The following is a 17,111-nucleotide window of genomic DNA, read 5'->3' as shown; positions in this document are numbered from 1 at the left end:
GGGCTCATATGAGGGGGTCCGTCTCTTTGCTCCATTTTTGGAGGAGAGAAACTGAAATAAAATAGAAAACTGATCCCATTTCTTTCTAATAGAGTCCAATGGGGTTTCAAAAAAGTGAAAATGATTCCGTTTGCTTACATCCCATCAGATTTCCGTTTTTAATGGAAAAGCTATGCTCCAGACTGCGCCATTATTTCCTTCTTTTTTTTTTTCAAAACTCTATTGACATAAAACGGGGAAACCATAAATAATGGAGTAGTGAGACGGAAACCCTGAACTGAGCCCTAATGCAGGTGTGAAAGCAGCCTTAAAGGGTTTTTCCACTACCCATAGTTGGGGATCCAGACACTTAGTAGCTTCAGCATTTTCTGAGAGGGTACCAGAGCAATCAATGCCACGCATCAAAAGTTTATAGCATATACTATCCATATACCTTAGATGTAAACAGTAGTAGGAAAATTCATTTTTTTCAAAAAGTTGAAAATTTGAGAGCCTTTATCTACTGAATGGGCATGCAGAAAGGGGGCAGATGCAAGTTAACTGGTGTATTTAACTGCAGACCAGCTAACATTACACTGCCTTCCTTCCACACACAGAATGGATACACAAAGTGATGTATTCTCTCTGTTGCGGGTGGCAGGGCATTAGCGACTGCTGAATATCTTAACAAGCAGCCATCTAAAATTACACTGCCTACCTGAAACAGGAATATTGATTGGTGTATATATCCATACCGTCACTGTTTACTCCTGGAAAGGGACTTGAAAAAGTGTCATCATGCTGAACAATTGGTATTTATGTAGTTACAAATAATTGCACAAGGTGGCGCAATTGCTCTTTGAAATGAAGTTCTCAGACACAACAGTGTGGAGTGCAGCCAGCAGCTGTGTTATCAGATCACAACAGCCAGCTAGCAATGCACTGCCTCACCGGTCTGCCATATCCGCATCACAAATCATTGCGCATTTTAGGAGTTTCCACAGCTTACAGAGATCATCCTAGCATTTTAGATTCATTCAGACACATTAGGGTGGGGGAGGACATATAACACAAGTAACTCAGGGGTATATATAGAAGTCATGGGGCCCCATAATTATATATTAGAGACAGCATTTCCACCATTTCTATACCATGATGGGCAAATAATGCAGTCAGCACATAATAGTCAGATGCCAATTCCACGTAGTAATAGTGATTACAGTGCAGTTAGTTCCTCTTTCTCTTTATCTGGGCCCAGACCACCATGAAGATTTCTTCCAGCCATGACTTACCTCTGCACACTCCATCTTATAGTACTACCGGTAGTGCCTCTGTGGCTCTAAAAGCTTTACTGTCCCCTCTTTGGCCAGAGACACAAGTCTCTTTGTAACTTGGGGTCTTACTGGTCTGCTCAGTGTAGAAGCCAACTCCCCCCACCCCTCTCAGGCTATGGTACTGAGGGAAAGATGGGGAGGAGGCAGCCTCGGTACTGAGCAGACCAACATCCGGACCAGCAAGACTAATTAAAGGCTTGGGATGTTGGCCAAACTTTCGGAGAGGACCAAGTGAGTCAGCAGAGGGCCAAGGGGTGGGGACATTTGGCCATGGGCTGCTCTGAACGAACTTAGTAGGACTCATTTAGTCTGCCTACACTGACAGCATGCAGCTGGTGTTACCTATACACGTGCAATAAGGCCCTGTAAGTAAAGGAGTACTGCCACCTTAAAAGAAAGGTAACACTGATTCATTTTAGGCCAGTTTCAAACGGGCTAGAAAAAAAGGAAAAAGGGAAAAAAAAAAACCACGCACAATCTTGTAGTGATGTGACATCGCTACAAAATGCATGTATATGAGACCATGGTTTTCAATAGGTTCTTTCACATGAGCGATGTTTTGTAGCCTGAAAGAACCCATTGGAAACTATGGGCCTCATATACATGTGTTTTGTAGCGATGATTTTGTAGCCCGTGTGAAATAGGACTTATACTGATGGTTGGAACACTGCTGGGAGATTTTAGGGGGCCATAAGGATTGTGTTTTATGAAGAGTACCTCTAAATTAGCTATTGGGAGTCAAGGGCCTGTGTCCATCCCTGCATTATCTATCATGTACAACACTGTACGCACCTACAAAGTGATGTGAACTCCACAATGTGTAATGTAATGATATAAAAATGTAATATTGCGCCAAGATATTAGGGATGTGATCTTATGCTACGTTGGCCAAAACTACTGTCATGGATTTCTTGCCTCTAATGCAGTCAAGTTGTGTGCTGCCTATAACCTCTATGTATACTATATATAGATGACATTGAAAAGGTGAGTAACTGTAGATACATTGCATCTCCTACTGATTCTCAGTTACAGATTTTATTATACTAGTCAATATTCTGTTGGTTGCTATTGGAAACAGTCAACCAGCTAGTTGCTAATACTTTAGCTGAGCAACAATAAGACAGGGAGACCGTTTTACACAAGGCCGTATATACCATAGAGGGAGACCATGCAACAACTATGGGGCCTTTGGAGAGAGGGGGCCCTCTCAGCATTGATTGTACTATCCCTTTTGCTACCTGGTAGCAAAAATGTATGCAGGACCTTCCAAAGAAGAATTGCATCGTTAGAGATGAGCGAGCACACTCGGATAAGGCAGTTACTCGAGCAATGCTCGCTCGAGTAACTGCCTTATCCGAGCGTGCTCGCTCATCTCTAATCGTTAACAAACAAGGAAGTGGAGAGTTAGCTCAAATGTTATTTTAAAGGGTATGAAGAGGGAAATAAGCACCAGGCCCTCCTGTCCTGGGTGGCAAAACCAGACCCCATAGTGGTCACCTATTTAAGGTTTTGCTATAGGGCCCCATCAATTTTATGTATGCTACTGGGTACATGTAATTTTCCCTAAACCAGATTACTTTTACGTGCCTTATGGTGACTGCACTTCCCACTAGGCAAATCAACATAGCAACCTAACTACTGAGAAGCTTAAAAGGTGTTGTACAACAGTTACAAGTTATCCATTATGCACAGGATAGGAGAGAACTTGCTGTTCAGTGGGGGAGGGGGTTCTCACAAGGGGCGGGAGCTTAGCACACTAGCCCCCAGCCCATCGCACACCCTCCCCTTGCCCATGACGAGAGCCAGTCACGGCTGCCTCTCGTTCACGTGATTTAGGGTCGCGTTGTGGCCATGACACGGCTGACCAAAAATTACTGTGCCTGTGTGAAAGAGCCCTAGGGGATAACGTGTAGCTGTAGTACAACTCTTTTAAGCACCCTTGAAGAGTTCAGATCTGAAGCTGGCAGAATTGTAAATGCAGCTTAAATTCAGGCTGTAATTTAAGCCCCTTTTACATGCAACAACTGTCACTCGCTTTTACACAAGAGGATCATCGCTCAGTGAATGGAGGCAGAGGGGGGGCGGGGATAGTTCCAACCCACCTGCCTCCATTCACAGTAAACAAGCAGTCAATAGTAAATGAATGACTGCCTGTCTAAAACTGAATGATGCAGCAGCAGCAGACCAAGGATGATGTTATGGTCTGCATGGGAGATCCAATCAAGACTATATCACTGAGCGGTGTCAAACTTACAGTGCAAATCACTTGATCTAATGAGAGATTTCACAATCATCCCATGTAGAAGGGCCTTTAGGGTCAGTAATACAATGTACTTGCAGTCTTACTCAATTCTTATGCAAATTAATTGAATATGTAAAATAGTTATCACATATGGACGTATCCTTTAATACAGAATTCTGGCCTGTGCCTCCACCTGTGTGACATTCCTCATACATCACTCAGGTGACTAGTACTCTGCACTTACCTTATGTATTTTCTGTAAACTGCTTTTCTTACTCCATCTGAAGTTTTTTCCAAGAGTCTTCATAATACGTTCCTGAGAGGACAAACAGCATCAATGCATCTTATCCATAGAGAAGACGCCCCTTATAAGAAAGGTCTGGCACTCTTACCCACATCACATGCTCATCTGTCTTAACTCTTGAGAATGCCAGCCTCTCCAGCTTCCACTCCATCTTTTCTTCTCTAGCTGCTTCGCCCTTTCCTATGTCTCCCTTCAGCCTGTGATGCTCCCATGGGGACTATTCTCCTATATAAAGGTAGAGCCCTGGCGGCGGATGGAGCGGGAATCACCTGTGCAGCCTGCTGATTGGTGGAAAAGTTCGGAGCGTGGAGAGGGAACGTTCTATTAGTGACGTCACGAGAGGGAATCCCTCTAGAGTGAAGGTTCTGTTAGGTAGAGAGCCGAGGGGCGGCTGCTGCAGCGCGAACTGTGGCTTCATTCAGCTGATTGGTGGAACTTCGTGACGTCACTGCAAGGGATTCCCTGCTGTAAGTGTCTGTGTAAACAAGCCTCGGGCTGCAGCTGTCAGGTCCGCGGCTACTATAGCGCCAGTCTGCGGCTGATAACCGAGCAGTACTAGCGGGAGAAAGGAGCGGGCAGCCGGTGCCATAGTTACCCAACTGTGCCAGGAGCAACTGCATGAATATGTGTCAGATTGTTGTAGCATGTAGGTGCGGTAATCAGTTACAGCTAATTACATGGAGTGCTGTTTATTAACCCTTCACTGACTGGCCTAGTTTGCACCTTAGGGCTTATTCAGATAACACATACGTGACCTATTTTGGTAGCAAGTTTTATACACAGCGTGAAAACATAGATCTTACCCTATAGATTTTACCCTATCTGGATGCTCCCATAGACTTCTATGGCAGCTGGAAAAAAGGGAGGAGGAGGGAGTTACCCCGCTGGGAAAAGAAGACAGCTTGCCCTATTTAGAGATTAATTGTCATTCTGAGGATTTTTGCTGATTGTTGGTCTTCAACGCTTCTGTGTATTTGTTTGCTGATACACAACAGCGCCGCATGTGAATGGTATGAAATATGCGACTCAGGCCTCGTTCACATGAGCGCTGTTTTAGCGCATTAGAGGCGCATGAAAAGACCACTTCTATATAAACTAATGGTCTCCTATAGAAGCGTTCACATGAAGGAATTTTAGACCCGCTAAATACTCGCACCAATCAAAGATAGGACATGCGTCTGCAAAGCTCGTATCTAAGGTCCGTGGTGCGAGAAAAGATAAGACCTGACCTATCTTTGGTGCGTGCTTTCCATGGACTCTATGGGAACTGTAAAACACGCACCACGCACCTCCGATCGTGTAAATGGGCTAATTAAAATAGCTGGAACTCACCCGCTACTATACTGCACTCATCTGATCTTTAGTGCAGTATAGTCGCGATCTTTTCATTCACTATAGGTACCGCTCTCCACGATGCTTCACTGTTGGGCTAAAACAGCACTTGTGTGAACCAGGCCTAAAGAACTCAATCACGGAAAATCTATATGCGATCCTACGGTCGTGTGAAGGAGGCCTTAGGGTGGTTTCACACGAGCGAGAAAATCGTGTGATTTTTCGCCTGCTGCGATAGTCAGTAAAAAATCTGAATATGAAACCAATGACTTACAATGATTCCCTTCCCATCTGTGATGTTTTCACTGATGCGATGTTGAGGGGATAAAAGATCGCGGCTTGCTCTATCTTTCTGCGATGTGCTACTTTTTATTTCCCATGCATTCCTATGAAGGGCTCTTTTTATCGCATCGCAATGTTGCAAACGCGCGTTCCGATGCGAGTTTAACATTACAAAGTCCCATTGACTTTTGCGCTAAAAAATTGCGCAATTTGATGCAGAGAGGGATACCGTATATCTGCCAGGCATGAAAATCCGACCGATATAGGGTCGTCCGAAACAACTCTAACATTGTTATTTATTTATTTTTTATATCGTTCATCCTGCGGGATAAAGGACATGAAATTTTCATACCGTAGTATGGGTGATTACAAGCGCGGCGATACATACTATGCTTCTTTCTTTAAATTTTTTCATAATAAAGGGGGTTGGTAGGGAAAATGTGTTTTTTGGTTTTTTTTAAACTTTAACTTTATCAAACTTTTTTTGGGTTGTGTTTTTACGCCCGAACGATATACACTGTCCCTCTCTGCAAGGGAGGAGGCGGGATGGGGTAGGAGCTAGTGTGCTGAGCTCCTGCCCCCTCTACGCCCTTCGCCACTGTTTGCAATGGGAGGGGGCGGAACTTAACTCCGCCCCGTCCTGCCCTCCCATTGCAAGCAGTGGCGAGGGGCGGAGAGAGGGTAGAGAAGGGTTCGGTAGCTCAGTGCAGTAGCTCACGGCAAGGCCCGCCTCCTCCCCTAGCAGAAAGAGACAATGTATATAGGGCGCGCGTGAAAACCTGACCGATAAACGCCTGTCTGAATAAGCCCTAAAAGCGCCGGGCCAGCCAAAATAATGCATTTCGGGTTGGGCACTTTTACACATGCTGCAGCTGCATAGGCTCCTCCCCCACGATGAGATCGCAGGGAGCCGTGTGGGTGTCATGGCAGCCGGGGGCCTAATGAAAGGCCGCAGGACTGTAATAGCAGAATGCCTATCAAGCCATGCCCTTTGGGTGGCTTGATTGAATGCCTATCTGATCGCAGTATGATATAATGCTATGGCATTACATCATACTGCAGAAGTGATCAAAGCATCGCAAGTTATTGTAAAAAAAATAATTATTCAATAAAAGTAAAAAAAAAAAAATTGCCATATTTATAATAAAAGAATCTAAATAATTAAGCAAAAGTACATATTTGGTATTACTGCGTCCTTAAAAGTCCAATCTATCAAAGTAACACATTAAGTATCCCACACGGTGAACGTCGTCCGAAAAAAATTAAGAACGTCAGAATTGTGTTTTTTTGGTCACCCCATCCCCAAGGAAAAATGTAATAAAAAGCGATCAAAAAGTCGTATATAGTTTAGAATGCAACCACTGGAAACTACAGGACGTCACGCAAAAACCGAGCCCTCGCACATCTATGTCGACGAAAAATTTCAAAAGCTATGGTGGTCAGAAGATGGCAGAAAATAATTTTAAAAAATTCTTGAAAATAAAATTAGCACAGCAAAAAAAACTATATAGGTTTGGTATCGTAGTAATCGTACTGACCCATAGAATAAAGTTATCAGGTCATGTATGTTGCAGTGTGTTCGCGTAGAAAAAAGACGCACCCAAAGATGGCAGAATTTTTTGTTAGTACATTATATGGTACATCAAATAGCAGCATTGAAAAATACAACTCGTCCCGCAAAACTACAGCTGCATTGATGGATAAATAAAAGAGTTATGATTTTTTTTTAAAGGGGCGAGGAAAAACTGAAAATGGAATTTTAAAAACTGCGCGGGAGATCTGCACCCATAGGGAGTCATTGGGAACCCACAGCTAATTTAATATCTGTGGAAGTAATTTTCCTTCGGCGTGCTGATCGCACGCGTGGGAAAACCGGAGCATGCTCCATTTTTGTGCAGTTTTCCAGCACGGATGGCTCCCGCGGCTTCCATTGAAGCCAATGGAAGCCGTTCCAGACCCGCGGTACAAACGCAGCTGTCACTGCGTCTGTGCCGCGGGAAAGCAGGAGGTTTTTTTTAAAAAAAAAAAGAGCACATCCACCGGGCGGAAGAAACAAGATCCGGCCTGCACGGAGGAGAGCCCTGCAGTGTCCAGACAGGTAGTATATTGTATTTTCTGGCCTCATGTCTGCGGGCTGGGTGGAATCCGCTGCATGATTCTGCACGAGGAAACCGTGCGGACCCGTGGACATGAGGCTTTAGGGGTTATTGCTGGGGCTGGTATAGGGGAGCGCTTCTACTACTAAGGCCACTGTGGGGGTCTCTATTACTACTGGGGCTGATATAGGGGACACTATTACTACTGAGGTCACTCTTCATATGGCAGCGCACCTCCAGATGACTTAGGAGATGCCAACATGTGGCAGAAATGCTCTGGATTGTCCGCAGTGGAAATTTCCACAGCAAATTTCATATCTAAAAAGACAGTCAAAAAATTTTGACTGGAAATCAGCCGCGTATTTGCAGCTGATTTCATACGATATGGCGCTCCCCCTCATCTCCTCCGAAGGCTTTTCGCTGTCAGCGCTCCCCGTCTTCCCAACTGCTTGGTCAGGCTGCTGGGAACCGGAAGTCGGGGAGTGCTGACAGCGGGAAGCCTTCGGAGGAGGTGAGGGGGGGGGGGGGGGGCATCGCATAGTATCTAGTCCCCTATGTAAGGACTTGCATACATATACGTGTTTTTCTCCCCTTATCCGACTGTGATAATCATGAACATATAAGGGGACAAAATAAAACTACTGATTTCAATAGGATTTCAGTGGTTTCGTTTTCACTGCTGGTATTTGTCAGCCGTGAATACTACGGCCGAGAAAAGATAGTACCTGCCCTGTTTTCCCCACATGGAGTGAATACATGGTGCGGGAAGGATCAGGCAGCCCCTATCTTCGCACTGTTATTTTCAAATACCTCTGCTCTGGGTCGGAGTTTGAACTTTTGGCGAAGGAGAAGCATTTTCCTCGTGTTTAGGCGCAACTACGCTCCATGCGGCCGAGCATAGTTGTGCCTACGGCAGTGTGTTTAAGGGCTAACGCGTGGGCTTTGCTGCAGAGTCGCTCTGTTCACACTAGATCCATTCTGTCAGGTTTCTGTTGTAGCGGCCAGGGTGGTCAGCTGTCCAGAAATTGCTGGACAGTCCGTAAAAATAGAGGCTGTGAAAAAAATAGATGCGTCTGTGACTTTTTTTTTAGTCTGGTGCTACTTGAGCAACTATCACCATTTTATAGCTCCTATCAAGGCCGTACCCACACAGGTGTGTTGGATTCCACGTGCGGAATCCGGCCCTGGCGGCAGCGGCATCCAAGCGTACCTGCGTTAATTTTATTCTTCTTGTACTGCGATGGTCCGCACGTCTCGCCGTCCGACATGCGCAGTACACATTTTATTTTTTAAACTGCTACTTTTCCTGCGGAATCTGCGGCCAGTCCGCAATGTCAATGTCGGATGGCTTCCATTGACTTCATTGGAATCCGTCCGTGCAGAATCCGCAGGAAAATGGAGCATGCTGCGATTTTTTTCATCCGCGAGTGGAAACCGCAATTGGTTTCCGCTCGTGTGCATGAAGAATCACTTTTGCATAGCATGCTATGGGTGGTATTTGCTGTGGAATCTGGAGGCGGTCACCCGTTCTGGATTCCGCAATTCAAATCCGCTTGTGTGCATTCACCCTGGCTACATTCACCCTGGCTACATTCACCCTGGCTACATTCACCCTGGCTACATTCACCCTGGCTACATTCACACAGGCGAGCGCGATACTGAGCTGAGAAACTCGGCCTGATATCACGCTTGTTAACGTGCGTTTTACCCGTGGATTCTGGACACGAAAGCCTGACAGATCCATTATAGTTCAATCAAATCTACTATGAAATGGATCTGCCATCTTTGAAAACGGAACCCTCGACATCCGTGTGAGCGGAGCCTCGGGCCGCTGTCACACGTGAATGCAGTAAAGCGCCGCAATTTTACTTTCACTTTCAGCCACAGCTCCCTGCGGCCGACGGCGTGTTTTAGCGCACCCGATCATTGTGATGGGTGTTCAGGTGCTCTAAACGCAGAATTATAGAACATGCTGCATACAAAAATGGTGGCACCGGAAAGCACCTTCCAGCGCCGCGACTGAACGCATGTCTGCGAGGCCTCATTGATTTCAATGGGAGCGTTATACTGCGATTAATGTGGCCTTCAAAACGCTGCTGTAAAAGCAGTAAAAAGCGCCTTATGCGCTCCATGCAATGGTGACAGCGCAGCAGCATGAGGGGGTTTATATTTTATCCCCATTTTGTGTGGTAAAAAATGCATCATCCGATACTCGTATTATGGAATAAATCGTACGTCGAGCACCAGCTGTGACTAACATTGCTTTCCTCCTTTTTTATGTCACATCATCTCTGAGCTGGCGCCATGTTTGATTTCAAAGACGTTTGCAGGATTATGTTATAAAGAATTTGATTCTTCTAATATTATTATATTTGTAATTGAGGAGTTAACCCCAACTGACTACACAGCAGGTATGCAGCCCGGGACCGGGAAGTACACCGTGGTACTTCAACTTTTCCATCCAATCTCCTTGGTTACCATGGACACGGACTTGGCGCCTACTTTGCCGTCTCATCTCCATGGCAATCGCAGAGTCACATGACCGTTGAACGGTCAGCGCCAACTGCCGGGTAGAGTAAGTGAGTGGCGGCAAAGCAGCGCGCGCACAGCGTGGATGGCCGGGGGGCGGGGCCTCGGCTGCAGCACAGCCACTGCCTGGAAGTCAGTGAGACGATGGCCGCCCAGTATTCTGTGCGGTTGTTGCTCTCCTGTCAGGAATGAGGCGGGAATTACAATATATAGTATAGTGTAATAATTTAGAATGAGGGTTAATATAGCAATAAAAACATGAAATATACGGAGCTTTGTGACTGCATTACCTCACACATCACAGCTGCCCAATAAAGACAAGTTCCCTGGCCGATAATTATATATATTTTAATCAAAAAGTGGAATATGAGCGACTTGCTTTGCAAGCAAATATCTAATGTCAGCGGAGCCGCTCACTTTAGGGCTTATTTACACAAGTGATATCCTCACGCCATTTTTGTGCAACGCGCACAGAACTCACGGATATGACATCCATTCTTTTTCACACAAGCCATTTATTATTTTTCCCCTCAGCATTGCTGCTAGGGGGGGAAAAATGGCAGCAGGTTCCATCGTCATGGGTTCCCTCTAAACGCCTCGCCCCTTGTTTTCAATGGGACCTTACAAGACATCGTGTGGCACTCGAGTGCGAGGGGATGTTTCCCATTGAAGTGAATGGGAAACACTTGCGATGCTTTCACGGTGGTGACATACTGCGGTGAGGATGGCGGTTTCACAGAAGCGATGTGATTTATAATCAAAAGAACGCTTTGCATCGATGTGGGAATCCAGATATTGGCAGCGCGATATCGCCCTCGCCCGTGTGAATGTAGCTTTAGGCCCAATGTCAACGGGCGGATTTGATTTGTGGACGGCAGTGTTGTTAGCCGCAGACAAGGCCGGCTTCCGCTCCGTGCTCTGGCATGCGGTGCCCGAACTGCCCGTGAGCGTTGGCGGCTTAAAAAGAGGAACGTGTATTCGAATCATTTTGCAAGCATTAAATCATTCCCGCAAAACATGACCTAGCTTCTTTTTCACTAGCGTGATTCTTGCGCGATATTCCTACTTGCGAGAAAAAAACAGGCCTTGCCCCATCTTTTGCACATAGTTTTTTACTTGCGAGAAAAGATGGGGCTGGACCTATCTTTTTTTTTTCCTGCATGCAATAGTGCGCAGATTAGACGGTAAAAAAAAAGGCTTTGGACTGGTCTACGTGCAAATATGCCCCACAGCATTGAGCGTATTGCGCATGCACTCATCTAAAGAAGCCCTTACGGCCCTTACACATTTGCGTTTTTCTTGCACGTTTTTTTCACGCGATATCGCTGCATTTTTTTTAACATGATCGTCAATGGGACAAGTTTGTGCTGTGCGATTTTTGTGCAATGCGGTTTTAACATTACAAAGTCCCATTGGCATGTGCGTGAAAAAACTGCGCAAAAAAACATGTGTGCAAGAACCCTTATGGGTACTTTCAAATCACCTCAAAATGTTGGAGTATAAGGGCGCCCACCCACTGGCGTTTGCGATTTTCGTGCGTGAAAAACGCCGCGTTTTTTGCCGCGTTTTCCGCGCGTTTTCGCGGCTTTTCCATTAATTTCCATTGACTTTCATGGGTGCATTAGGAGAAAAATAAGGACACATATGCAACTGACAGTTCCTATGTTAAAAAACGCAACGCACCGCAAAAAAAAAACGCCAGTGGACAGGAGTACATTCAATTCTAATTGCTCTTGAGAAAAAACGCAAAACGCAAAGAAAAAAAAATCACCAGTGGGTGGGCGCCCTCACACATGGCGTATTTGCTGTGGGCTTTCCACAGTGAAAAGGTTGCAGTAAATCCGCAGCGGCTACGATTTTAATGGCTAGATTTAACCCTTGTTGAATTCCGCAGCATAAGGCCAAATGCCAGAAACTCCTCAGCGGGATTTCCCGCAGAATTTCCGCCCGTGCCCACTGCCATAGGATTGTATTAGATAATGCAATCCTATACAGACAGACGCAATTTGACCGTGTGAAAACTCGCGCTGTAAACAAATCGCGGCATGTCCTATTTCTGTGCGGGTCAGCGCGGTTCATCGTGATGGAAGAGAAAAATGAAGGTGGCAGCCCAAGGGGGTCTCACACGGACGGACTCTAATTGCGGAAACCACGATTACCGCCTGCGCGAAGGTTTCACGCCAAAACGCAGGCATTGAAAGGCATGAACTTTCGCTTTTCCTTTACACTTCCGGATACGAATTGCGTATTCTGCGAGCGGAAGAAAAATCATAGCATGCTCTATTTTACTGCAGACTCCGCACAATGAGAGCCATCCGAGCCGCAGCTCGTTCACGGTTAACATTGCGTATGGGCTGCGGGTATCCGTGTCATCGCTTAGCAACAGCGCGGGAGATACAAAAACTGAAAGAAAAACCAAACTGTACTGCGCATGACCGCCTGCGAGCCTCCGTGGTCATCTGCAATACAGCTAAATCAGGTACGCAGGGTGACCGGCCGGGCTTACAGCTGGAATCTGCTGCCGGCCTCCCGCATGCAGAATCCAGCCAATTCGTGTGATCCCGGCCTTAATCACCTGATGGCATGATAGCTGAACGTACTTGCTGCGGGTCGCCTATCGCCATGCACTCTCTTGGCATCTATGCACGCATAATACGTGCCAAAATAGAACATGCTGCAATGCTTACCGCGTGCGTATTTTGCGCAATATGTGTGAGCGTCTGCAAGGGAGCCTAAGGCACATTTGTACAGCATATTTTGGGCGCAAAATCCGCAAACGGAATGCCCTTTAACAATATATTTGTGTGAAAGGGACCAAAATCTACATGTAGTACAATCTGTAGCAAATCCACGGAAGATTTTTCCGCTATCGGTACTTACCCCAAGGATATATTCACACCTGGGAAAATCCACACCAGCATTTTTACGCAGCTTATTTAGCCGCGATAAAAATTGCGACCATCTGAAGCATTGGATTCCAGTGCATCTATTCAGATGACGAGTTTTAGCCGCGTAAAAACATTGCACCGTAAAAGATAGAACATAGGCGACGGAATACGGTGGACAATTTTATACGTGTTTGGAAAAGGTAGGTCTTGTATAAACTGGCGGCTCTCCTAGACTTCTATGGGAGCCGAAGAAAAAGGGAGGAAGAGTGAGTTTAGCAGCGTCCAGCGCTGCGGAGATGTAACAGCTGCCTCTATTGAGCCATTAGAGGTAATTTCAAGGATTTATGCTGACCGAGGAAATTCCGTGGTGCAGCATATTTTTTCGTTAACACACACCTGGCCGTGTGAATATATGAAAAAACGCAAATTTTAGCTGCAACTTGATCGCGGCTTTTTTCCGTTCGTGCGATTTCCACCTGCGTTGCGGTTCGTCTATCTATCTATCTATCTATCTATCTATCTATCTATCTATCTATCTATCTATCTATCTATCTATCTATCTATCTATCTATCTATCTATCTATCTATCTATCTATCTATCTATCTATCTATCTATCTATCTATCTATCCCCACAAGGGGGCAGCAGTTGTTTTACTAAGAAAGTCCAGTTAACAATCTTCCCCGCCTCTAAGGCCTCTTTCATACAACCGTATGTATTTTTACGTTCGACTATACATGCTAGGAAAAAATCGCATAAATCAAGAGTAGGCGCGATCAAGTTTCGATCTTAATTTGTGTATTATTGGCCATTCACACAGACGGCTGCAGCGTATAGGGAAAATATACGCTGCAGCGTGTAAATCCCTCAATCGGCAGAAATCCACGGAATGACTGCTAATGTTTACACAGAGCCAGCTGTCTACCTTTCCCAGCGTTGGACACAGCTAAACTCCCTCCCCCTCCCTTTTTTTCCAGCTCCCATAGAAGTCAAGGGAAGGTTCTATCGTATCTCGGCAAAAGATTGGTCAAGACCTATCTTTTGACGCTGCGTATGAAATCGGCAATCGAAAAAGTACGCCCATGTTCTATTTTTCCGGGCGCAATTTTTTTATGCAGCTAAAAATTGGTCATGTGAATGAATCCATTGGAATCCAATGCTTCAGATGGTCGCAACTTGACCAATTTTTAAACATTTTTTTTTATTTTTTGCTGCAGCTAAATAGCGGCGTATATGCGGTCGTGTAAATAGGGCCTTACCTGCAGAAAATATTGTTTGTAACTTGCATTATTTTTTAACAGTAATCACTGTGCGTTGGCAATGGAGGAATCAAAAAAGAAATGAGACTAGTAATTATTTGAATTGTTTGCTTTTGTCAAGTTATTAAAAATCTGCATTTTTTTCTTGACTATATCTGAAGGACTAGATGTAAATACACAGCGGTATATTTACTTCCCTTAATTAGTCTGCATTTTATATTGGCTGAATATGGACAGAATACTGCCCTACTGAGCTAAATTCATGTATTTAGACATGCGGTTTTACACGGACCGGGGTTGTGCATAAAAAACCTTGCAGCATATCCTATTTTGGTGCGTATACACCGACCAAAATCCCCCATTAAAGTCTATAGATGTGTAAAACCCCCCACAGTGAATATGCATTAGCACCCATATTCAGGGCTCTTTCACACGAGTGTATATCGGTCACGTTTTCACGGCCGGCCGATATACGCTCCCCATCTGATGCATTGGAAACCAATGCATCAGTTCAGATGGGCGTATTCCTGATGCGTAAAAACGGCCGGCCAGCAAAGATAGCGCATATGGTGCGCACTCCCGCCGGCCAGGGAAATAGTTCTGGAAAACTGTCTCCCCCACCTGACGGTGTTACGGGTGCAGCGTTAAATCTCTGCACTCGGATGTCTAAAAAGGTGTTAAAACGGGAGTTTTAATGCCCGGTCACACGTTTTGCAGGCCACGGTTAGACCGGGATACGGCCTGCCGAAAATCCTCATGCCCGTGTGTGAATGAGCCCATCACTGTTTTCTGTGGGTTATGACAAAACTGGCATCACTGGCTTTCTTGCTTTTTTTTTTCTTTTTTTTCGCACATGAAAACCGCAGTGAACACAGATGCAGCATGGACTTAACCCTTTCCAATCCACTGTCTGACGTCTAAAGACATTCTGATTGAAGGCTGTACAGCTCCGATGTCAGAAGACGTATTCTTACTGTATATTACTGGCTGCTCTGTTGTCGGGCACCTCTCCAGCATGTCCCATACCGCAGTACTGCCTCTAGCCAGCAGGTGGCGCCACTGTTTAATGGCAGAAAGAGAAAGCCCCCTAGGAAACCCTGAATCCAAAATTGGATTGCAAAGGGTTAAAACAAGGTACATATGTACCAAGTATTTTCAGCGCTTCAGCGCCACAGTATCCGATCCGTGACATCAACAGGTTGATTAGGCTTCTAATGTAAAAGCCCCAGCTGGTTTAATCAATGATGTCCCATTTTGGGGCCTACTATTGGCTATTTGGGTAAACAACCACATGTCTAATCACCTGTTTGGGCGCCTATTGTCAGTGCCAGTACAGTGGCCGGTACTAGTAATTGCAGGCATGGCTCTCATTAAAATCACTGAGAACTGCACCTACAATTACGAGCGCCGGACACTACACAGGGGTCGGTGCGATCTGCTGCCGCCCCATACCGTATATGTTATGGCGCTGACAAGTGGACGCTCAAATTGCTGATCGGTTCCGAGCAGTGGACTCAAGACGATCAATTATCGATGACCTATCCTGAGCAATTGTCTGGAAAATCCCTTTCAAGTGAAGTTTGACTGGGTTTATAGGGGTTAAATGAAAGTACAGCATATTACCACTATACGGTGCAAAATAACAGCCCCGAACCGTGATAAAATACCGCAGTGCCAGTGTAATAGAAGCAGAACATCTCTGATGGATTACTCTGTAGGATATCATGTTCACTCGGTCCTGTTATATCCGTCTTCTGACACGTCCGGTTTAGTAAATCCTTGTATTCCCCTTTCTTAGACGTTTGCTTTGTGACATTTCTCTGTTATTCTTCCTAGAAACATTAGAACAAATTGAAGGCTAAATGTTGCGCTTCTTGTTATAGTATGTCTCTGTACACTCTGACATTGTTTAATCCGTGCTGACAGGTCCGGAGTGTGTAGGGACAGACAACAACACTCCGTTGGCAATCTCTTCATATATTGCCCGAAGGAATAACAGAGGAGCGGCACAATGCAGAGTTCTAAGAAAAGATATTGTAGAATTGTTCCTATGGGGAGCTAACAGATCCTGATCAATTTTCCCTGTGCTGGTGCCGCAGAGGGTTGAACACTTGCCCACAGTGCTGGTCTTATGTTAGATGGCTCCCTGTGCAGAATTTTTTTTGGCCTGTTGTCATGGTCTGTGGTCCGCAACGAGGTCAGGGCACAGGGGTCTCGACATGTAGATGGGCTGGCTGCCCTATTCCAGTCTGTCCTACAGGTTAATGTTTCTGTGTCAGGCTAATGTTCCCCTGTCATTGATTTTGTTCTCCTGTGTTGTACGTTGATTTTATCCTGGTGTTTGTCCGATTCCATTACCTCGGTCATTGTTTGAGTCTGCTTTTGGTTGTCAGGCTGGGTTCACACAGGGCGGATTTGCCGCGGTTCTTCCGTTGCGGTTTTGCCGCAGAAGAACTGTTTCTGCGGCAAAACCGCTTCAAAGGTTAATTTGGGCTTGCGGACTTCACTGCGGATTTTCGTGCGGAAAAATCCGCAAGTGTTTTTTTCCGCAGCGCTTTTTTACTTTTTGCTGCGGATTTGGCTGCATCCATAGAGGTCTATGGACAAAAAAGCGCTGCGGAAAAGACCGTAGAATGGACATGCTGCATCTTTGAAAACCGTGCCGCAGTTGCATTTCCGCACTGCAATTCTGCAGAAAAAATCCGTCCTGTGAGAACAGCTTTTTGGCAAAACTCATTTGAGCTGCATTGCACTGCAAATGCAGCGATTTTTCCGCAGTGCGGATATGCAACAGCAATCTGCGGCAAAACCGCAGCAAGTCCACCCTTTGTGAACCCTGCCTAAGGCTGGATTCACACAGGGCGGAT

General features: G+C 45.6%; 1 protein-coding gene across 2 annotated transcripts in view; it reads right to left on the bottom strand.

Moving 5' to 3' along the window:
- CDC20B (cell division cycle 20B) overlaps positions 1 to 4,044 on the bottom strand; it is a 32,146-nt gene extending 28,102 nt beyond the window's left edge. Inside the window, exons 1-2 of one of the 2 annotated variants that reach the window (XM_066602724.1) lie at positions 3,948 to 4,044; positions 3,800 to 3,871 (exon numbers count right to left, since the gene is read on the bottom strand). In XM_066602724.1, the coding sequence (XP_066458821.1) occupies positions 3,800 to 3,871; positions 3,948 to 4,010 (135 nt within the window). In that variant the 5' untranslated portion in view covers positions 4,011 to 4,044. The remainder of the gene's footprint in view (positions 1 to 3,799; positions 3,872 to 3,947) is intronic. The other variant, XM_066602725.1, reaches the window with a different exon arrangement.
- Between the last annotated feature and the right edge of the window lie 13,067 nt (positions 4,045 to 17,111).

The sequence above is a fragment of the Eleutherodactylus coqui genome, chromosome 5 (genome assembly GCF_035609145.1).
Source record: "Eleutherodactylus coqui strain aEleCoq1 chromosome 5, aEleCoq1.hap1, whole genome shotgun sequence".
In the NCBI taxonomy this organism is placed as follows: domain Eukaryota; kingdom Metazoa; phylum Chordata; class Amphibia; order Anura; family Eleutherodactylidae; genus Eleutherodactylus; species Eleutherodactylus coqui.
The sequence above is the reverse complement of the archived record's forward strand: the minus strand, read 5'-3'. Positions and strand labels throughout refer to the sequence as shown.